The 23,943-nt window shown below is 45.1% G+C and overlaps 1 protein-coding gene across 4 annotated transcripts in view; it reads left to right on the top strand.

Annotated features, from left to right (window-relative positions):
• Positions 1 to 23,943, top strand: part of INSR (insulin receptor) — a 125,521-nt gene that overhangs the window by 4,335 nt on the left and 97,243 nt on the right. For all 4 annotated transcript variants that reach the window (XM_033134339.1, XM_033134341.1, XM_033134342.1 and 1 more), the window contains exon 2: positions 9,127 to 9,678. In XM_033134339.1, the coding sequence (XP_032990230.1) occupies positions 9,127 to 9,678 (552 nt within the window). The remainder of the gene's footprint in view (positions 1 to 9,126; positions 9,679 to 23,943) is intronic.

Here is a 23,943-nt window from a genome sequence, read left to right as displayed (position 1 = left end):
GGAAAAAACAAAAGTTATTAGTTTGGCATATATCTTTTTAAATTTTTAAAATTATTATACAGTAAAATTGACTCTTTTTTTGGTGCACAGTTTTCAAAATTTCACCCAGGCATAGAGGTGTGTGGCCGTCCCCACAATCAGGATCCAGAACTGTCCTTTCTCTCCCTGCCCAAATTCCCTTTGGCCACCCCTTTATCCTTACACCACCCCACCCCTCACCCCGGGCAACACTGATTTATTCTTCATCCCTATAGTTTTCTCCAGACTTTAAAAATTATCCTATAGTTGGATTAATATTCTTCAAATTGAAAATTTTAATCTAAGTACTGGATTTCACATTTGTGAATTAGCTTATTCGCTGAATTTATTTGTAACTCCAAAATTAATATTCAAAGCACTTTTGTGGTCACTCCCGGACACACGCAGAGGGGTGAAAAATGCAAGTCACCTGACTTGAACGTTCCAGCTGAAGTCAGCCATGGCAGTGCTGTACCTTCTGTGTCAGCTCTCCGAAGGTGGATTCATGCAATCCTAAGAATGAAAACAAGTGCCCTTTTGTGATATATCGACTGCCCTGGTTTTTGCATTTTTGTGCTTTTTTTGTTGGTGATTTTGTTGTTTGACATGGGCCCTGTGCATAGTTCTGAAGTGCTGTCTGGTGTTCCTGAGCCTGACAGGGCTGTGATGTGCCTTAGGGAGAAAATACACGTGTTGGATAAGCCCTGCTCAGAGGACCTATCGTGCTTGGTGCTGTCTGCCTTGAGTTCAAAGTTACTGACTCAACAATGTATATTAAATAAGGTGTTTCATGAGGGTTCACCTCTTGTTCTCTAGACCCTGGTATTGGGTAGGGTGGGGGGAGGTTGCCCCAGTGGCTTTTAGAATTTTAGAAACTTACTTTGTTTCCAGCAGAGCAAGCTTTGCTGTCCTGTGCTTCCAAAGGATGACTAAGTACGAGTTCCAGTTGGAGCCCAAGGCAGACTTGGGATTGAAATTTGATTTCCAGGCTGCGTTTTTCTTCCCGTTCTGTACGGAGATGGTGTCACATCAGGGTTGTACAGTCGCCTGTATGTTGTGTTCAGGAATAGCAGCCTGTTCCTGAGTGATGCTTGCTTCTCTCCCATGTCTTCTTGAGAATGTGGAAATCGCAGGTACTTTCCAAAAACTGCATTGGTTAACAGTGCGGAAAAAGATGGTGGTTGGACACAGAGGGGTGAAGACAGTGGGGCCACACCTGTTGTTGGGTGAGCTCGTGGTGCTTCCTTGTTGCCAGTCTGTTTTCAGAGCTCTGTCCTGTCCTCTTGCAGAAGGTCAGAGAAGGGCTGAGCTCTGTGATGTTGCTTCCTGATGATACCCACTTGCATTGTTTCAAAGCCAGCTCTTACTTACTCCTCTCGGTTTTCTTTCCTGTGTCTCCTTTGGTGCACTCCACCCCCATGTCTGTAAGGGAGGAGGCAGGAGTGCTGAGATGGCGTGGAAGCCCCTTGTGATCCTGGGATTTGATGTGCGATGTCCTTAGGGTTACAAAACGATGGTGTTGACTGGAGGGGGTAGGGGGGCTCGGTGTGCCAGAGCGTTCAGGCAGGTTTCTAGAAGGTGCTGGTATCAGGGAGGCTGTGGGTCTTTGGTCCCCTTTCTGATTCCCTGCCTTTAAGTTTCGTGCTCTCCCAACCCCCAACCTCATCCTTTTCTTCTCTTGGTTGCCCCTCTCCTCCTGGTTATATCACCTGTTGTCACCATTTCCACCAGCACGCACCCCTTTCCCCAAACTCCAGACCCAATGCCCACTGGACCCACATCCATCCGTGAGCATCCCAAAGCCCTCGCACACTCAACATGTCCCAACCTGACCCGGGTGTCCTCATCACCCTAATCTGGTCCTGTCACAGCCTCTCCAGGTTCATTCATGCCCTCCCTCATTTCTCCCTCCTCTCCTCTACCTCCCTGGGGACCAAGTCCAGTTGGTGCTCATTCCCCAGTGTCTCCATGGTCTCTCCCCTTCTCTTGTACCCTTCCCCGAGATAGCACCCCCCTCCCTCCCCAGGCCATGCTGTTGGCAGTGACTGTTCCAGCATGCCCTGTTCAGTTCCTTCTCTACTCTATTTTCAGAGCCATTTTTCTGTTTCCTCCTTGCGTTCTTTCATAGCTGCCAGCGCAATGCTTTCCCCTGGCATCTGAGCCTGGCCGCTGAGCTGTGTGCAGTCTCACTTCCCGGAGCTCATGGCTGCAGTTCCTTGAGGATCTGCATGCCTCTGTGCCTTTGCTTGCGTTTCCTGTGTCCCAAGCATCCTTTCCCTACTTTTCATCTGTGGCCACTGCTTCTTCCTCACAGAAGCTGGTCAGAGGCCTCCTTCCTTCCTTCCCTCCCTGGTGTCCTTATCCACCCCTTCTTTTACCCTTTCCATGAAGACTGGGAGTACCTCCCGGGGTCCCCATAAACATTGGTCTGCCCATGGAGATGTGTTCTAGGACGCTTCTGGTCCCTGGCCACTCATGTTTCTCTCCCCAGAGACAACAAGTATTGCAAATTTTTTTGGGGGGTGCATGTTTACCCTTCTAGAGATTGGTGTATATAAGCTAATATGTATCTTTATTTCTGCATAAATAATAGTGCTCTTAACTATTAAGATCATATCCTGGAGAGTTTTCCATATCACCCATGAGGCTCTTCCTTGCTCTTTTTCATACCTGTGCAGTATTCCACCCATCCAAGGTTGGCAAACTACAGCCAGATGCCAGATGGGGCATACTGCCCACTTTTGTAGAGCCCCTGAGCTGAGAATGGTGTTCACATTTTTAAATGGTTGAACAAATTCTCCAGTTATGATTTTGTGATACATGAAAATTATATATGAAATTTGAATTTCAGTCTCTCTAGTAAAGTTTTATTGGAGCACCATCACGTCACGTATTGTTATGGTTTTAGTGCTACAAAGACAGAACTGCGTTGTGACCGAGACCTTATCGCTCACAAAACCAAAAATATTTGCTATCTGGCCTTTCAAAGGAAAAGTTTGCTGACCCCCTGCCTTCTGTCATTGGTTCTTGGACTTGAGCGTGCGGCCACATCACCTGGAGGGCCGATTCCTGGGCTCCCCAGAGTTTTTGATCCAGGAGGTCTGGGGTGGGGTCTGAGAATTTGCATGTCTAACAGGTTCTCAGGTGATGCGAATGCTGCTGTCCGGGACCCCACTTTGAGCACCACTGTATCACATGGGCGGACCGTAATTGTTTAGCTACCCCCTTTTGATGGACAGCTGTGTTGTTTCGGATCTTGGGCCATATGGACTGTGCTGGGTGGAATGACCCCGCACCAGGCTCGTATTGCATGTGTGATCCTGTCTGTGGCAGATTTCCTGACAGGGGCCTCGGGTGCCGTCAGGCTTCAGCTTCACCTATCTCAATGGTCCCCGTGTGCAGCACGATGACCAGCAAACATCTGTTGAATGAATAAAGGAGTGATTTCAACATGGCTGTTTTGCGGTTCCAGAACCTGCGTTAGGTCTTCTCCCGAAGCTGCCACAGCTCCCCCATTTCTCCTTCTTTGTGGAAGTCAATTTTAAGAGCCAGTCTTTTGGGCAGGCAGAGAATGCTAAGGGTATCTGATACAGCAGTGTGCCCACGTTCCACTTTCTGAAGGTATAATAAATCTGGGAATTGCTTCCGTGTAGCTTGGAGTGGGGGACCAACACGTGTACGTGGCCAGACCCCACTTCTTATCTACTCCTCATGGTTTTATCATGCACTTGTCGTTGTTTACAGGTGAGGAAACTGAGGCCGTCAGTGATTGAGGATGTGACCAGAATCACACCCAGGCAGGTGTCAGCGCTGGGGTGGGAGGCCAGATCTGTTGGGTTTCTAGTGTGAAACTCGTATTGTTGGTGGCCTGACCCCTGACCCCAAGGCTTGTTGGTGCAGGACCCCAGAATTTTAGAAGGAGCAGTGTTAAGACTGGCAAGAATGCAGAGAGCAACGTGTGGCCCAGAGCCGGTCCCCGGGGAGCATTTTAAGAATGCTGATTCTAAGGAATGAGTACATTCTTGATTGAAAGCAGAAAGTATAAAACTCTTAGCATTGTAAAGGATTTTCAGAATCTTCTAGATACCTCCTTCCCTGCCTCTCAACACCTCCTTTGCTGCTTTCATAGTGGAGAGAAAACCGGGGGAGAGGGGACACTTTCCATGACAACTGTTACGTCAGTTTTGTCTCCTGAAAAATTCTCAGGTTCCTCTTACCGAGGGGGACGTTCTAGACCAGCACTGCCCAACAGAACATTCTGCTTCGATGGAAATGTTCTGATCTGCCCTGTCCAATATGGCGGCTGCTGTCTGCACAGGGGCTCTTAAAATCGTGGCCGGCGCAACTGCATTTTTACTTTTATTTAACTTTAGTTCATTTAAATGCAAAAAAGAAAAAAAAAATCAATACTTGATTCTGTTATTGGAAAACTCTTTTGTATGTCTGGAACAATTTGGGGATATTTTCGATGATTCATTTTACGAAATCTACCTCTACAGATTGAACATTTCTGAGGGAAATGGAATATCTGAATTGAGACATGATGCATGTATGAAACACAATGGTATTTCAGAGGCATAGTGTGAAAATATCCTATAGAGTAGCTCATTAATAATTTTTTAGTATTGCTTATATGTTGAAGTTAAGTTTTTGGAGACACTGCAGTAAATAAAATATATTGAATTTGATCTGTTTCTTTTTACTTTTTTAGAGAAAGTTTAGAATGCCATATGTGGCTCACATTATATTTCTATTGGCTAGTGCTGCTCAGACCCTACACACCCTGGTAACCCAGAGTGACGAGCTGTAGTTTGCCATCACCCTTGACCTTCCCATGAAATAAGGAGAACTGAATAATTCTTATTGTGCTATTTGTGTAGGTTTTAGTCTTGGCATCACCTTCTCCAGGAAGCCCTCCTTGATTGCCCCACAATGAGTTAAATAGCTCTTCTAGCGTCTGAAGCTCTCCATGATAGCATTCTACTCAGTTATATTTTAAGTTGATTTGGGTAGTTAATAGCAACTGTCTGTGAGATTCAGAGCAGCATCTGTCTTATTCCCTCTAGAACTTCCAGTACCTGGAACAGCGTCTGGCACAGGACAAGTCCTCAGTGCATATTTGCTGAAGGAGTGAACAAAGGAAATTCTCTTTAATGAGCTTTCTCCTGGTTGTCACTGCATGACAACTATTTCATTGTTTCCTTAAGTCCAGTTCACCTGCTTCTCCATTAGACATGGTTTTGAAAAAAATAAAGATGATAAAACTAACATAGCAGTTAACAGCATAGATTTTGCGTTTGATTGCAGGGTTACTTACAATCCTAGCTACCACTTTAAACAGCCTGCCTTGAGTTGCTCATCACAGAAATGGGCGTGAAAAAGGCATCTCCTCTAGAGATGATTTTTTAGAATTCAGGGGAGAACGTGTGTGCCAGAGACTGGGCCAAGTGCTTTACATAGTAGGTGCTCAGGAAACACTAGCTGTCACCAGTACCCCCCTCCTCCTCCTGCTTGTCATTGTCCTTCCCTACCTTTGTGTAGAGCGGTGATTAGCCAGGTGCCACTTTTTACGAACTTGAGGCATCCTTCGGTTTCCACCCAGAGGCAATAAAAGCCAGCAGAAGCCTTACATCTATTTCTGGCACCATTTCTAACATCCTCTGGGTAATTTCTGTCCCAATAGTAAATTACTCTATTGTCTTGGACTAATAGGGACACATATGGCTTTAATGAGTTGAGTTAGAGTCACTGGAGATTTAAAAAAGGCAGTTCTTTATTGTCCCCTACAATTATAGTTGTTTAATCTTTTTCTATAACGACTTTATTGAGCTATAATTCAATAGCATGTAATTCACCCATTTAAAGTTTACAATTCAGTGGTTCTAAGTACATTCACAAAGTTGTGCCACCATCACTACAGTCAATTTTAGAACATTTTCATCTTTCCCCAAAGAAATCCTGTCTTCTACCTGCTCTTCCCCCCACCCTCCCAACCCCTTGAAACCACTAATCTACTTTTTGTCTCTATGGATTTGCCTATTTTGGACAATTCATGTAAATGCAGGCATACCCCATTGCGGTCTTTTGTGAGTGGATTTTTTTTCATGGAGCATTGGGTTTTCAGGGTTCATCCATATTGTGTGTGTCAGTGCCTCACTCCCTGTTATGGTCGTGTAACCTTCCTCTGTCTGGACGGACCACGTTGTGTCTGTTCGTCCATCAGGTCATGGACCCTTGGGTTGTTTCTACTTTTTGGTTGTTGAAAGCAATGCTGCTATGGGCATTTGTATACCAGTGTTTACGTGGATATGTGTTTTCATTTTTCTTGGGTGTTTATCTAGGAGTGAAATTCCTGGGTAACTCTTTGCTTAACCTTTTGAGGAACTGCCAGACTGTTTTCCACAGCAGATTTACCATTTTGCATTCCCACCAGTAATTTCTCCACATCCTCGCCAACACTTATTGTCCGACTTTTTGATTTTAGCCATCCTAGTGAGGGTGAAGTAGTATCTCACTGTGGTTTGGATTTGCACCTGCACCAATTGTGTGTGTGTGCGTGTGTGTGTGTGTGTGTGCGTGTGTGTGTGTCTCAGAGAGAGAGAGAGAATTGTGTGTGTGTGCGTGTGTGTGTGCGTGTGTGTGTGCGTGTGTGTGTGTGTGTGTGTGTGTGTCTCAGAGAGAGAGAGAGAGAAAGAAAGAGAAAGAGAAATAGAATTTGAGGCCCAGGCTTGAGAAGCCCAGATTTGTGGCCAAATCTAAGCCATATGTTGCCAGACAAGAGGCAAGACACCCAGTTAAATGTGAATTTCATAGAAACAATGAATAATTTTTTAGGATAAGTACATCCCATCAATGTTTGGGATATACTTACCTTTCAAAATTATTCACTGTTTATCTGAAATTCAAAATTTTATTTGCCAGATCTGACAACCCTGCCTGTCACTGGTGGGCTGTATGCCCGTGGGTGACTGGCTTTGTCCCTTGGAGTTCCAGTTTTCCCACGTGTGGGGTGGGGATGGACATGCTGAGAGAAGTCAATGGCTCATTACCTGTAGAGACCTCTGTGTGTAGATGGCGTTGCTGGGACTGGCTGGGAGCTTCAGGCTGGGCTTGGGTGGCATGAGTGTGTGGGGCTGGAACTGGTGGCTTGTCCTCTCCAAGCTGTGTCCCAGCTTCCTAGTGAGTGAGTGAGTGAATGAGTGAGTTTTCTCTTGATTTAGCCTAATCTGTACGGAATGTGACCCAGGAACATTGATGCTTTGTTTTCCCCAATTTTTGCTTGGCTCTTTTCTTTCTAATTAGTACCTCTTTTGCAAGTCGTTCTCAGGGTACATTTTTAAGAGGATTTACTGCTATTCTCTAGAACAGTCTGTTTGCCTCAAAGATATTGGGGGAAGGTTTAGTGTCTTGGAATAACATACGTAGGTGTTGTGTATTGAGCCTTGTAGAACTCGTGCTGAGGGTGTGTGTGTGTGTGTGTGTGTGTGTGTTTTGGCAAAGAGAAACTGTCTAAAGAGTTTGATTCTGATGAATGTTAAGTATAGGGGGCATAAAAAAAGGCGAAAGATACAAATAGGTACATGGCGGAAAGGAAATCAGAGAAGGCTGCCTGGAGAAGGTGGCATTTGAACTGCCACCATGTTGAAGGACGAGGGGATGGATTGAGAAATAGGGAGCTAAGATAGCAAAAAAAAAAAAAAATAGGGAGCTCCTCTGTCCAATACGATAGCCACTAGTCTCATGTGACAATTTGCGTTTAAATTAACGAAAGTAAAATTAAATATTCAGTTCTTCAGTCTCAAGAATTGAATATTGAGAGCCACAAATATGGCTGGTGGCTTCCAGAGTGGATAGTGCAGATATAGAGCATTTCTATCACTGCAGAAACTTCTGTTGGACAGCAATGGACCAGGACAGGGTGGCCAAACTACAGCCCAAGGGCAAAACTGTGGCCTGCTGCCAGTTTTTGTAAATAAAGTTTTATTTGAACACAGCCATATCCACTCATGTACATATTGTCTCTGGCTGCTTTTGAGCTATAACAGCAGAGTGGATTCGTCTCAGTGTAGACTGTCTCACCGCAAAGCTGAAAATAATTATTATCTGAGCCTTTATAGAACACGTTTGCCCATACTTGGTCTAGGGCATGAAGGCACAGAGCCTAGAGATGATTGTGATATGTTTGGGAGAAATAAACAACAACAAAATAGCTGACATTAATGAGCACCCACTATGTGCCAGGCACTGGTCGTGGGCCTGCCCTGCATTATGTTACTCACAAGTCCTATTACAGGGGAGGACACTGAGCCTTGGAGTTGTGTGAGAGTGGTGGGCAGACCTGTTGAGCGTGGTGCAGGGGACGGAGGGGTGGAACCTGGAGGGCTGTGACAGGAAAGTGTGCAGGGTCATAGGGAGCCATGGAGGGTGTCAGAGCCTGGGAGGGACCACCTGCAGGAGAATGGGCACACTGGGTGTTTGTGGAGGAGCGATCAGATCTCTGCGAAGCCCTTGGCACTCCCAGGTAAAAGGTAATGAGGCCTTGGTTGCCTGCTTGGGCGGAAGGCAAGCTGAGAAGGAGTCAATGAGGTGGGAAAACTGTCAAAACAAATTCAGCTCTCCTTGCCCCATTTCTGACGCGGACACCTTGATCCCCATAAATCTGTTTCCTAAAGATCTTCAATGTGGAGGCAGAGGGGACGGCTCCCCTTTCCCCTTCTGCACCTGCTGCATTACTCAATCCCCTGTAATTCCGGTGCCTCCATTGCGTCACAGTCCATGTGATGATGCTAAGGCTTCTAACAGGTATTGCCAAGGGAGTTATTTTCTTTGCCTTTCGAAGACAGAGACACTTTACAGGAAAAGCTCTCATCAGGGTTGGCTATAGAATTTGCAGGTCTCAGTGCAGAATGAAAACGTGGGGCCCCTTGCTCAAAAATGGTTACGGGTTTCAAGACAGATGGGAGAGCATTAAGCCGATCGCAGGGCCCTTCTGAGCAAGTTGGGGATGCAGATCACATGCCCGTGACGCTGGCCCTGCCACTCATTCTTATAACCTGTCCATGGCATGTGTGCTCACCTGTCATGCTCTCTGCTTAATCTCGTTTCTAGTGTGCCCTGGCATGGATATCCGGAACAACCTCACGAGGTTGCACGAGCTTGCCAACTGCTCGGTCATTGAAGGACATTTGCAGATACTGTTGATGTTCAAAACGAGGCCTGAGGATTTCCGAGACCTCAGTTTCCCCAAACTCTTCATGATCACCGATTACTTGCTGCTATTCCGGGTCTACGGGCTGGAGAGCCTGAAGGACCTGTTCCCTAACCTCACGGTCATCAGGGGCTCCCGTCTCTTCTTCAACTACGCGCTGGTCATCTTCGAGATGGTTCACCTGAAAGAGCTTGGCCTCTACAGCCTGATGAACATCACCCGGGGTTCTGTCCGCATCGAGAAGAACAACGAGCTCTGCTACCTGGCCACCATCGACTGGTCACGCATCCTGGATTCGGTGGAGGATAATTACATCGTGCTGAACAAAGACGACAACGAGGAGTGTGGGGACATCTGTCCAGGCACCGCGAAGGGCAAGACCAACTGCCCTGCCACTGTTATCAACGGGCAGTTTGTTGAGCGGTGTTGGACTCACAGCCATTGCCAGAAAGGTACGCCGGGGTACGCAGGGTTCGAAGCTGTTTCTCATGTCTTGTTCACTAGAGAAGCTGGAGGTGGCAAACCTTTTCTGCAAAGGCTCAGTTATTAAACACTTTAGACTTTGCAGATGGTCCAGTCTTTGTCATAACTACTCAGCGTTGCTGTTGGAGCGGGGAAGAAGCCACAGGCAACACATGAATGAGTGTGCGGCACTGTGTTTCGATAAAACTTTATTTACAAAACTAAGTGGGGGGCCGATTTTCCAACTCCTGTGCTAGACCATTGAATGTTTCTCTTGCTTGTGAGAGAGGTAGGAGTGGATGAGTATAAACTTTATTGTAGAAAAAACAAATTTATTTCTTATCTGATGATAGAAGTAACATTGCTTGTGGTAGACATTTGGAAAAAGAGGAAAAAAGCAAAACAGCAATCCTTATTCCACAATTATTGGCCATATACATCTTTCTCATGGTTCTGTTGTGTCTTCACTTACTTAACTTTCCTTGTTGTTGGGCATTTAGATTCCAGTTTTCACAAAGAGGGTGATGAATATTTTGGGGTCAAAGCTTTATCGAGGATTTGTTTCTTTAAGCCTTGCTTTTCCAGAAGTGAAATTTCTGGGTCAAAGGTTGTTGATCCTGATTGCCAAATGGCTTTCCGGAAATGGTGTACCAGCGGGTGCTCCTCCTAGCATTGGCTGAGAAGCAACACCTTGGCCAGCTTTGAGTGTTGTTTGAAAAATCTTTCATAAGTCCCTGGAGGGAGGAGCTGATGTGTTGTCACTGTTCTATTTGCATTTCTTTGATTGCTATCGGGGTTGAACCTTTTAAAACATGTTTATCATTTGGGTTTTCTCTTCCTGTTCATGTTCTTTGTCCATTTGTCTTTCAGGACCTTAGTGGTTTTTGAAATATTCATCTGTATGTGGTTTCATAGATGAAGGCTATTAACCCTTTGCCAATTGTGTTTTTAGACATTTTTGTTCTAATGCTCTAGATGTCAGTTGCCAGCGAAGCTTAAAATGTTTATGGAGTTCCGAGCTGGATTTTCGCATGCCTCTCATGTTACTTTATGCTTAGAAAGTCCCTTTCTATCCATAAAATGAATGTTTTTTTTCCCCCTACATTTTCTATTTCACTTTTAATTATTACAAAACATTCATTCTGGACACCTGGGATCTATTTGTACGCATGATTTGAAAGGATGTCTGTTTCCCACCAAATAATGAGTTGGGGTCTCAGTGCCATTTATTGCAGAAATCTACCCCCTCACTGTTGATTTGGGGTGTGGTTCTGGGTATCCATAAATATATCTGTCTTTCCCTGCACGAGGGCCGTTATTGTTCTAATCACTGTAGTTTTACAATGTGTATAATGAGGCAAGTTACACATGCACACTTGTGACTGGTTTATCATCTCACTCCCTTTTTCATATATTGTGTGAAATTCCCTGGGAAGAATTAGTAAACGTGAGATCAAGGGGGAAGAAAGTGAATGGAAGGGTTGTATCAAAAAAGAATAGGGGAAGGGAGAAAGGAGGGTATCTCACTTGAGCCTTAAGCTATGAGAACGCCGCACAGGGTGAGTCCTGAATAGAATCTGTGGAATTGCCGTGAGAACTCCATTGGAGCTTCAGGGAGGAGCCCTTCCACAGCACAGATGTTGGATGCCAGGAAACATCTGTGAGATGGTGAGAGAGTTGAGAGAGTGGAGACCACACCTCTTCTGAGAGGTTGGGCCGTGAAGGGAAGGAGAACCTGGAGGGCTGTGGATGGGGGAGGGGGCGGTGGTTATTGTACTGTAGAAAAATCTTGAGAATGTTGATGGGTCAGGGACAGAGAAGCTAAACTACAGCTTCAAGAGGAGCTCTGGTATCCTTGTTTTAGGGACCAGACAGGTTACTTGCCTAAGGCCACGCAGCTAATAAAAGACAGCTGGGGTTTGCACCCAGTCTGAGACACAAAAAAAGCACATGTGTTTTTTTCCTTTGGGGGGCTGTCCCCTCTGTTTAGAAACGGGAGGGCCTCTTCTAGATGGGGCACCAGGGGAAACAGTGAAGGCTGAGTTCTCCAAATTTAGGAGCCTGTTTGAAATGCTCCGGGCTCGTGCGTCTTGGAATATAATTTAAGACATTCTTTTGTGGATTTATTTCTGTAGCCGTTTTAGTCAAAATATCCAGGACCGTATTATCTGCAAATGTCTCTGATGTTTCCAGCAGGTTTTTTTATTTTTTTATTTTTATGTTTTATTTAATCTTTTGCTCTTGAGAACAAGGCTTGCTTTTCCAGCACTGGGGGTTTTGTCACCATGGAAGGTACCGCTCCACACGTATTGTTACGACAGACACCTGCCTGGTTACCGGGTTCCTGGCATCTGGCATCCATGTCAGCTGCTCCTGGTTCGTGATCAGTGGTGGGGTTCTCTAGGGGAAGCATTGTCCTGTCCTGGTAACAGATGTCAACAAATGATTGTTCTTTGAACTGTCTGTCGACTACTGGCTTAAAAAAATTTTTTTTATTGTGGTAAAATATATATAATGTGAAATTTACCTCTTCAACCGTTTTTAAGTATACAGTTCAGTGGCATTAAGTACATTCACATCGTCATGCAACCGTCAGCACCATCCATTTCCAGAACTTTCTCATCTTCCCAAACTGACACTCTGTCCCCATTAAACACTCATTCCCCATCTCCCTCCCCCAGACCCTGGCACCACCATCTACTTCCTGTCTCTATGACTCTGACTCTGGGGTACGTCCTGTGAGTGGGATCATGCAGTATTTGTCCTTTTGTGACTGGATTATTTCACTGAACATCATGTCCTCGAGGTTTATCCATGTTGTAGCATATTACAGAATTCCCTCCTTTGTAAGGCTCACTCCTATTCTAGCTTGTCTATCCATTCTTCCATGGATGGGCATTTGGGCTGCTTCCACGGTTTAGCTACTGTGAGTAATGCTGCTAAGAACGTCGGTGTGCACCTCTAGCTTTTTAAGTACTGAGCTTACCTTGTTGCTGTGGCTTGAGAAGTATCTAACATTGTGTGGGATTTTTGAATGCAAAGCAGAGAGAATGAGCCTTTAGAGGATACTTCCTTGTGTTAGGAGACAGATCTGGACCTGTGAAAACTATCTGTCAACTCATCTAGGCCCCTTGAATCCTCTCAAACACTTCGTCCAGCATCCATGGCCGTTGTCTTTTTCTTGCATATTTGCCCAGCTCTCTGGAAGCTTCTGGGAGCTGGTCAGCATTTGGGATGAAGGTGTTGGGTTGTCCTCTGGACCCAGTTTAAGCATTCTCTACCATGTCCCTTCTTTTCCCTGTCCTCAAAACAGTAATGCTTTTGGGCAGAGAGAACAAAAGAAGGTTCTTAATGGTTAAGGTAATTAAAAGGAAAAAAATCGCTCTGACTCGAGTTGCTTCCTCGCTATCACCCTGTCTGTAAATTTAGGGTGAAGATGCCGGCGGGGGTGGCGCAAATGCAGGGCACCCTGGGTGTGTAGAGAGGAGATGGGGTCTATAAGCCACATCATGAAACATGGTTATTGATAGCCAACTATGTGCCAGGCGTTGGGGGTCCCTGGGACTCCAAGAGAGGCCAGCCCCTCCTCTTTGGAGAGGACCTTCTAGTGGCAAATACAGACACTGACTACATAACTAATCATTTGTGGGTGAAAGCATGGTTGAAGCCCTCAACTGGTGTTTGGGGTCAGAAAATGTCCTCTCCCCCCACCCCACCCCCGATTGGTGTGTCATGAAGGCCTGAAGTTGGCCTCGCTGGACCCGTTCCAAAGTGGTTATAAGTATTGCCTTAGAACCCTGCTTAGCCATTCACTGGTCGTGAGCTGGATTGAGCCTCAGTTTCCCGATCAGAAAAATGGGGATAATATGGGACCTGCTTGTTAGGGTTGTGGTTTGGGGTTAAATGAGTTGGTGCACTTAGGAGGTGCACTTAGCCCAGGGCCTGGTCCTCCGTGAGTGTTCTGGAAGCTTCTCCTAAGTGCCATGCGTCTACCACCCTTTCTGGGCAGACCAGCCGTTGGTGAATACCTGCCAAGTCTTGGCTGCATTTCTGATTTCTGTCAGGGGCCAGGTGGAGGAGAGCCCCAGAGGGAAGACCACTCTGCTCAGCTGGTACCTCAGCTTCCAGTGCTCTGAAGACCCCAAGCTCTGGGCTTTGGGAGGGCCAGAAACCACAGGGCTTGCTTGCTTGATCAGCTGCTCTAACTAAACCCAGTGGCTCCCCCCCCACCCCCCCAAGAGGCCATCCCAGCTGCTCACTGCCAGTCAGAGGGGTGGGTGAGGCCGGGCCATGGTCTGTGCCAGAAAGCTGGTTGGCGATGCAACATACAGACATCAGCAAGAAAGCAGAAGCAAGAGGCTGAAGGGGGCAGGTCCCTCCTCCCTGAGTTTGCATTTGCATTTGTGTTTCTGATTCTCTGAAAGTTGGGGTACTCTATTTACATGAAACATTAAATATTTAAATACTTGAAGGGTTTGCCTTTAGGCAGAAGATTTAACTTCGTATTGAAACTTTTCTTCTTCCATGTTTTAACTCTGCCTTTCGTATTTTAATAACGAGAATCTTCTTGGCAGTGAATGCTTATTTTGTGCCGTGGTAAGCGCTCTGCTTATGGTACTGCATCGAGTCCTGCCAGCATTCCTTCTTACAGGTGAGGGCATGGAGGCCCTGAGAAATTAAACCACTTGCTCCGGGTCACATCCCTAGTAAGTACTAGAGATGGGATTCGAACTCGAAACCCAGATATTCTGGCTCAGAATCGGAGCTCTTAACCATTGTGCTTTCCTGTGCTCATGGTGGAAAGTTGGTGAAGTGCAGAGAACAAAGAACTTAGGGGAGGGGCACATCCCCTAGAATTTGACCCTGCCAGCATTCTGGCTGCTTTTCTTAGAGCCCTGTTCATCTGGGCTTGAATTAGCTGCCTCCGCCATTAGGCTAAGTTCTCTTGAATATAGGGACTATGGCATTTATCGTTGTGTCTCCAGCACCTGTCATGTAGATAAGCAGTGACATCTTTGACCACTCATGACTAGCTAATGTTTATTGAGCACTTATGTGCTAAAAATTTGACAGAACCCTCGCCACAGCCCATGAGAGGATGTTATTCCCATTTTACAGAAGGGAACACTGAGACTTGAAGAGTAATTAAGAAACTTACTCTAGGAGACTTTGCTGGGAAATGGTGTGACTTCAGCCTTAACTGGCGCCCTTTGACAGAGGCAGCAAATGGTGACCCGTGTTTTAAACCAGCCCACTGGCAATTTTTGTATAGCCACTGAGCTAAGAATGCTTTTTATACTTTATAAAGTTCGGGGCGGCGGGAGGGGGGAGCATAAAGGATAATATTTTGTGAGAAGTGAAAATGATATGAAATAAAAATTTCAGTAACCCTAAATAAAGTTTCATTGGAGCACAGCCATGCTTGTTCTTTTATTCATTTAAGTATTGCCTGTGGCTGCTTTAGTGCCATGAGAGGTGTGGGTAGTTTCGACAGAGACAGAGGCTGTACGGCCCTTTACAGGAAAAAAAAATTCTGACTGCTGTTCTTGGCTATGTACCTTATCAAGATGAGGGGGTGCCCTTGGGGGTAGAACTGTTTTCAGAGGAAGTTGGGAGCACGGTAGCATCACGTGAACAGCGTTCCCCTGCCCCTTGCTGGCACTGAGGGGGCTACAAAGTATGGAATGTCATCCTGGATCCCCAGGAGTTCTTGGTTTAGCTGGAGAGTTAGAAGACGGGAGCTAACTAACCATTCAAGGCAGCCTCGCCATAGATGTCACAAGACAAGGTGGGCCCCCCTTTTCCCTCCAAGTGAGTCACTGGGCCGGTGGCTCTAGACACGTTTGGAGCCGGAACACCTGGAAATCATGATGTTCTCTAGATAACACTGCAGAATATTGATAAATTAAATTCCTTCGTGGCTATGTCACTGTAGTCCCTGCAGAAAGTAGGAAAGTCGCGCATGTTCACGTGGATACTGAGTGGTAGGAAGAATTGTTAAAAGGTCAGTAGATCGTGTAGCATGAAGAGCCATGTGAGTTTTTCATTCATATTTATTCCTTCTTATGCTGTCACAGACCTTTTAAAAAACATAGGGCAGAATTTAAAGCACCGTGCTGAAAAAATTCCACGGTCATTGTAATTTCTTTATCACTAAGATGACTGGAAATTTTAAAATGTCTTTTAGTTTGGGAGATAATTAGATTTTGTAGAGCAGGAAAGAAGTGCTCTAGAGTATGTTTCTGAATCTCCTCCCTTACCCTCCCCCGCCCCAGTCGATAATCGGTTGCCATTGACATTTGTAGAAGGACAGAGATTGTTCCAGATTGGAGTGGTAACAAGGATGTGGGTTTGGTTTGGGGGGCAATGATGCTTAGAAAGAGAGTCAGAGGGAAGGGTGTCCCAGATGGGTGGAAAGGCAGTGACAGAAGCAGAGGTCTTTTGTGGAGCAGAGTAAGGAGGCTGCCTCATGCTGTGAAGAGAAGCTGGGACCATCACGTGCCACGAATTGCAGACGTTTTCCTGTAGGCATGATGGAGAGATCACGAAGGTGACACTGGGGCTGTGTTTAGATGGGCTGTTTCTGTGGATATTGAGTAGACAGCTGTGCTGAGCCAGGCACCTTGCTAGGACCCCAAAGTCCTTGTCGAGTTGGGGAGAAAGTCAAAGAAGTCACTTTAAGGTTATAAGGCAGGTAGGCACAAGTGTACACTGATATCAGGAAGAAAGCAGAAGCAAGAGGCAGAAGGGGACAGGTCCCTCCTCCCTGAGTTTGCATTTGCATTTGTGTTTCCGATTCTCTGCAAGTTGGGGTGCTCTATTTACATGAAACAGTAAATATTTAAATACTTGAAGGGTTTGCCTTTAGGCAGAAGGTTTAACTTCATATTGAAACTTTTCTTCTTCCATGTTTTAACTCTGCCTTTCGTATTTTAATAAGGCTCAATAGGCTCAAGTGTACACGGAAGGAAGGTAGACCAGTTGGCCACATGGGCACCCTGGGGACAATACTCTGCAAATCTTTAGTACTAAAGACCCAGACTTACAGTTTTAACAAGAGCTTGGTTGGGAGCTTAGAGACACCAATTGAGCTACTTTTTTTTCTCAGAGGAACAAATTGGCCCAATCCTTTGGAAGAAGGTAGAGTTGAATACATAATTATGGAAAGGTGGCTGTCTGGTAACTTGGTAACTGGTCTGACGAGTTTTTCTTTTTCTTCCTCCTACTTGACAAAAATTCATTGACCAGTTATTTTCTACTGGGTCACCAGACCCTTTGTCAGAATTGAAATCTGTTCTTTGTGACTGAACACCTGAAATGCCCCAGGGAGGTCCCGGGGACCTCAGCTCCCATCAGGCTGGGAGCCAAGGTACTACCTGTGGTCAGTCCTTCATTCTCTTTTCATACACCTGTACCTGACAGAATATTCTCTTTCCCAATACAGAGACCTGATGTGGTTGCTGGGATTTCAAATGTGTATCCTTTATCCTTCCCTCTCTCCATCCTTCCCCGCCACCTTCCTCTCTCTACTCGGCCTCTACCCTCCTCTCTCCCGCCCTCTTCTCTCTCTCTCTCCCTCCCCTTTCTCCCTCTCCTTTTCTCTATCTCAGGCTTAGAGTCTGTGCTAGTTCAGGTTCGCTGTCTGCACATAGAGATATATCATGTCGACAGTGGGAAGCAAACAAAAGGATAGCTTTCCTTTGGCCACCCTTTGTCTGTCATGGGCGAGGCCATATGAGTAGCACTGTTTTGGGCTACTTTCCTCCAACTCCAGGTTTGGGACCAGATGAGCTCGTTCACACAGCCTCAAGCCACAGGTCACAGCGACAGGTGGAGTGTGGTTATCGGATCATCAAACGGGGCTGGGGGCAGCTGGTCGATAAAGCCCACAGTCCTCATGTACTTGGAGGGTTTTGGGTAAAGGGTCGTTTGACCTTTTATTATAGAAGCGTCTTTGCTTCTGGTTCTGTCCCTCAAGGTGGGTTTTGGGTCTTTAATGATGGCTGTGGTCTAGAAAGGGGTTTGCTTGGTGGGCTTTACCTACCGAGTGTTTTCAAGTACTCACCTGTGAAGGAAACTGTTCTCATTGGGAGAGCTGGTAAGGACAGGGTTTCAAGGGCTGACACCTAGTGTGACACATTGGCACAGTGTGCAACCCCAATGTTTGCTGACTACCTGCAATGCTTGTCCACGGACGCACGGGACTCCTGTCGCAGGCTACCCCATTTGTGGTAATGGAAGTTAATGGTTTTCACCTTTGCAAAGCACTGCCATGTTTGTTTGTTTGTTTTAGTGTAGTAAAATACACATAAGGTTCACTATGAGTGACATTTAATACATTCGCGGTGCTGTGCAGCCATCAGCAGAACATTTCATCACCTCACAAAGAAACTCTGTCCCCGTTAGCAGTCACTCTTCGCTCTCCATTCCCACCAGCCCCTGTCAACCACTAATCTACTTCCTGTCTCTGGGTTTACCTGTTATGGATGTTTCCTATAGATGGAATCACACACTGTGATTTTTATGTCTGGCTTCTTTTGCTACATGAGTTCGAAGTTCATCAAATTGTAGTAAGTATAAAGACTTCATTTCTTTTTATTGCTGAATAATATTCCGTTGTGTGGGTACACTGCGTCTTGTTCATCCAGGTACAGATTCATGGACATTTGAGTTGTTTCCACTTTTTAACTTGTGAATAGAGCTGATGCAGACATTCGTGTCACAGCTTTTGTTTGAAGACTTATTTTCAGTTCTCTTGGGGGATATATCTGGCTTGGAGTAGAATTGCCGGGTCATTTGGTAGTTCTGTTTCTATGTTTAACATATTGAGTCAAGGTTTCTTTTTTTTTTTTTGGTTTTGTTAAAAAAAACACTTGATCAAAGAAACCACAGATGCAGAAAACCACACAAAACAAATGTGTAGCCTAATGAATTACTCTAAGGCACACAGTCGTATAACCCCGACCTAGGCTGAGAAAGTACTGTGCCAGCAACAGCCCCCCTCTGGAAGCCCTTCCATGGGTCCTATCTCAGTCACTTCACCCCTGTCCCCCAAAGTGGTCACTGCCCTGTCTTTTTTACTGGTCACTTCCTTCTTTCTGGATAGTTTTATCATTCAAGTGTGAATCTCTAGACAATATAGTTTAGTCTTGCCCATTAAAAAAATTGATATGTCTCTTTGGATCTACAGCAGTGATTCTAAACTGGGGGTGATATTGCCTCCCAGGGGACATCTGGCAATGTCTAAAGACATTTTTTTTTTAATTGGGGAATATTGGGGAACAGTGTATTTCTCGAGGGCCCATCAGCTCCAAGGCAAGTTGTTGTCCTTCAATCTAGTTGGAGGAGGGCGCAGCTCAGCTCCAAGTCCAGTCGCCATTTTCAATCTTCGTCGCAAGGAGCACAGCCCACCATCCCATGAGGGAATTGAACCGGCAACCTTGTTGTTAAGGGCTCGTGCTCTAACCAACTGAGCCATCCAGCCGGCCCTAAAGACATTTTTGGTTGTCACAACTTGGGGGCTGCTCCTGGCATCAAGTGGACGGGCACCAGGGATGTCACTCAGCGCCCCACAATGCAGAGAAAGCCCTTACCACCCAGTGTGATCCAGCTCCAAGTTTCATAATGGAACTTGTCTGCAGGTTCCCTCTGCATCCTTTTTTTTTTTTTGCTTTCACTCTCCCTGTCGGAGAACTGGGTTGTGTGGCCTGGGGCGTGTCCCCCAGTCTGAGTGTCACTGACTGCACCCTCCGGGCGCCGTTCAGCGTGGCCCTGTCCTCTGGACCTCGGAGCCAGTGTCAGACTTAGGTTCTGTCCCTTTGGTGGCTTTAATTGAATATGTGCCACCCCTACCCCGCACTGTTTGCAGTCAGCTATTTTCAGGGCTGATCATTCTGCTGATTCTTCGCTTGAGCTCCATTCTGGGCAGTGGCGGGGCCCTTTGGCTGTGTTTTTCTTTTTTAAAATCTGCAAATTTTGTTGCACAGGCCTGTGGTACTTGTGGGCCTCCCTTTTGAGATAAACAAGGCACAGACTGTGAACTTCCCAGCGAAACGATGTGTTCTTGATGAAGGCAAATTTTGCTGAGGAAATTACTTTTTTTACACGCACGAGGGATGAGGGTGATTTTCAAAGGAATTTTACAAGGGCGAGACTGAAAACAAGAAGTTGATCGTAGGATTCGTGGTGGCATTCGACCTCCAGCCATATGACAGAAGGAAAACAATAGATGGATCTGAGAAAGGAAAGACGGATGTCCCACGTGGGGATGAGTTTGATGAAGAAAGAAGTCAGAGAACTGTGTGAAAGACACTTTCGTGGGTCAGAGGAGGGCATGATTCTTCATAGTTTTGAAAGGATGCCTTTGAAAGAGACCCATAAGCACTCCTTGACTTGATTTGGGAGCATTACATTTACAGGTGTCTCCTGACGGGGACTGCAGGTAACAGCATCCGGCCTTTGGTGGAACGAAAAATTCCACCCACAGGAGTTGGGGATGTGAGAAAGAGGAGGACACATTGGCATCTGGGCCCTGAGTTCTTGGGAGGAGGGATGAAGAAAGCTAACCTCGATCCAGCTCATAAGAGTTCCAGATTCAGGACCAGAGAAGTCAGAAAATGACGTTGATTGTTTCCCCCTTGACCCAAAGTGCGAATGTTGCCTGCACAGAGGCAAACACATTTCTAAGTTTTTCCCAACTCAGGGAAAGAGATCTTGAAAAAGGGTCTAGCCAGCCTGGAATGGTGGATGGGAATCATTCTTCAGGACCTACTCTTGCTACTTGCATAAGTGTAAAATGGCGTGGGTTGTCTATTTATTTCATTTTCGAGGACATTGGAATATTCGTAGAGGGCTTTCCTGGGTTTGGTGGTAACCCTGTTTCCCTCATGCTACTTTCCCCTCAAGGTTTTACATTTCCTAATTGCCCCTTCTCCTGGGTGGGTGGGTGGGATTTAGGAGGGCCCCACTATAGAACCAACTCGGTGACATTCGAGAATTGGGTCACCCAATAAGGTGGCCCCGCTAGCTACAGGTGGCTAAATTTAACTGAATTAAAATGAAATAAAAATTAAACATTTGCTTTTCAGTTGCACCCACCACATTTAGACAATGCACATGTAGAACATTTCCATTGTTCCAGAAAGTTCTGTTGGGCAGCACTACTCTAGAGCACTTCCATCGTTCTAGAGCATTTCATTTCACGATTAAAGATAGCTCTGCAGTCAGATGGACCTGGACTTGAGTCTTATATCTGTTGTGTGACCTTGAACAAGATGTCTAGGACTTCTCAGCCTCCGTTTCCTCGTCTATAAATGAGGAAATTGTAAGGGAGTCGGTCTTATAGTTGGTTCTCAACTTGGAACTCACATCCCCTCTTTTCATAAAAATAAAAATCCCCTTCCTCTTTTCTACTTTGAGTTTGATTATTTCCCCTTAAATATAAAATATAACGATGAATGTTTTTTCAACCTCTATACCCCCTTGGGAGTCCCTGGAATAGAGGAAGTAGTGGCTTGGGAAAGTGGAGCATAACAAAGATGGTATTATAGGTACATGTGAGTGAAAAGAGGAAAAAGGAAGGGGTTGGTGTGTTGACTGGGGCTGAGAGTGTCATCACGTCTAAGGGTGACCAAGAATGAGGAATGTGTCAACTCCTCCTGGCTTCTCCTCTCTGGGGAATGGAGAAAGGAGTGCTGTCAGTGTAAGCAGAATAGAAAAGGCGTGGGAGGAGAGGAAGTGGAGGCAGCTTGGGGAAGGAACCGAGGGAGGGAACCTTAGCCTGGGTTCACCTTAATGACTCAGCTTTGAGTATCTCATTCGACTCATAATGGGACTCTATCAGACTAACATCAACCACAGGAGCACAGTTTATTGGGAGGAACTAGGGCTTTCTCTTGGCACTCGTATCAGCTAGCTTTTGCTGTGTAACAGACCACCCCGAAATGTAATGGTTTTACATAGCGATCATTTATTTCATTCATGATTCTGGGGGTTGGCTGGGCAGGTTTTCTGGGCTGGACCCACCCAGTGACCACAGACCCAGGCTCACAGGCTTGGCTGTCTCCCAGGTCTGGGGTCAGCTGGTGGGATGGCTGGTGGTTGGAAGGTAGCGTGGCCTCACTCCTGGGCTGGCGGTTGGGATGCTTTGGTTTTCATTCTTGTGGCCGTTCATCCTGCAGTAGGCTAGCTTGGACTTAGGTCACACAATAGCTTCGAGGTTCCAAGACCAGCAAGAAATCCATCCTTAGTGCACAAGTGCTTTTCTCTGTGTGCGTCAGGTGTTCCAGTGTCCCATTGGTCAAAGCAAGTCACGGGGCTAAGACAAGCTTGAAGGAAGAGGGAGGATATAGACTCCACCTGCTGATTGGAGGGGAAGAATTTGAGGCCACTTTTGCCATCTACCACAGAACCCCTGAGTGGGAAACGCAATGGGACTCAGGAAACATTTTAATCTAGAGCTCGATCAAACACCCAGGACTGTGTGTGGTGTAACTGAGAACCTGAAATGACTTTCCTGAGTCATGATTTAATTTCCTGAATCCCAGTTACTGAACAATCAATTCCTTCCCTATGAGTCTTGATGTTTTCTTTATCATTTATTAAATTCAAGCAGAAACCATGGTCTGCTTCTGGGACAGCAATTCTATTTCATTCATCTGTGTCTGTTATCCCAGTACTATACTGATTTAGTTGTTACAGATTTAGAACATGTATTACACTTTTGCAAAGTGTTTATTTTTCTTGTTGTACATAATCTCTATATTTGCCTCCTTCCGCACATATAAAACCCATTGAGATTTTGATGAAAAAATTGTATTGAATCTGTAAATTAATTTGAGCAATTAATACCTTAATATTTTTCCTTTCCACACAGTGTATGTGATCAGTTTCTCCATTTGTTCAAATCTTTTCATATTATGCCTTTTAAAATAATTATCCCATCTATTTCCTCTTAATGGTGATTCCTGATTCCTGTATTGCAGAGTGTTTATTTTTAGTTGTTGCTACTGTGAATAAGCATATTTAGCCTGAATCCAGATCCCTTGGTGAAGTTGATTAGTAGGTTTAAAATTTTTTTAATCACTGTGTGCAATTTTGTTTTCTACATTTTGCTCATTAGAAAAACATCCTCTCTAAAAGTTGTACCTCTCATTTCAGCTTTTTCTAATTAACGAAGGCTTCAAGACTCATATTCAATATTTAACAATGGGATTACCTGACATAAATGTTTAGTAGATTTCCTAATATAAAATCATCCTTGCTTTCCTGCGGTGAGCCCTACTTGGGTGTGATGAATTATTCTCTCGGCATAATGTTGAATTTGATTTGCCAGGTTTGCTTTGCTTTGTTTTTTTGGATTTTTGCCCTTGGTGTTCATGAGTGAAATTGTGCTGTGTTTTCGGTCTGTTTGATTTTGCAATCTCTTCATCAGGTTTCACTATCTGATAATCTAGCCATGTAAAGTGAACCTGGCAAGTTTCCATTTTAAATGTTTTAGAATTATGGCATCAACACTTCCTTGAAAAACTGATTATTTGTTGGAAGAATCATAATGAGCTCTAACCTTTTGGGGAAGTAATTCTTTGATAACTACGAACATTTCATTCTAGGTTGTTAGAGATTTTAGCTTAAAATGTTTGTTACCTCTGGTAAGATCTTTTACAATCAACTTTTATGATTTGTATTGTTTTAGCTACCATTGAGATTTTCAGGATTCATAACATGTTCTTATGCTTGCTATAATCTTGTTGGTATATTCTCCTTTATGTGTATTTAGATTTGTCAGTTTTGCATGTTTTTTTTCAGAAAAGCAGACCTTGGGTTTATTTATCAACTACCCCCCCCGCCCCTCAGAATTCATTAGTTCGGTTATAATCTTGACTCTTTCCATTTTTAGATTATTCTGAGCCATGCTACCACCCCCCTTCCCAAGTCCCCCCTCTCCTACCCCTTGTGAAATGTTTAGACGACTTACCAGACACCTAAATCCTTTTTGGAATAATTTGGGGGAATGAATGAAAGAATTTAATACCATTCTTTTAATACAGTGAAAGCTTGTGAGGCCACGAATTCACCCCTGAACATGGCTTTGGTTGCCCTCATGGGTTTTTGGTATATGACATTCTTCATCGTTTTCTTAAGAGCTTGTAAAGATAATTTCGATTTGTTATTTTTTATAGTCATTATCATGAAAGCTGCTATTTAGTGCTCTTTCAATCACTTTATATAAATTATCTCATTTAATCTTCATAGCC

The sequence above is a fragment of the Rhinolophus ferrumequinum genome, chromosome 18 (assembly GCF_004115265.2).
Source record: "Rhinolophus ferrumequinum isolate MPI-CBG mRhiFer1 chromosome 18, mRhiFer1_v1.p, whole genome shotgun sequence".
Taxonomy (NCBI): Eukaryota; Metazoa; Chordata; class Mammalia; order Chiroptera; family Rhinolophidae; genus Rhinolophus; species Rhinolophus ferrumequinum.
This window is presented reverse-complemented; position numbering and strand designations above follow the sequence as displayed.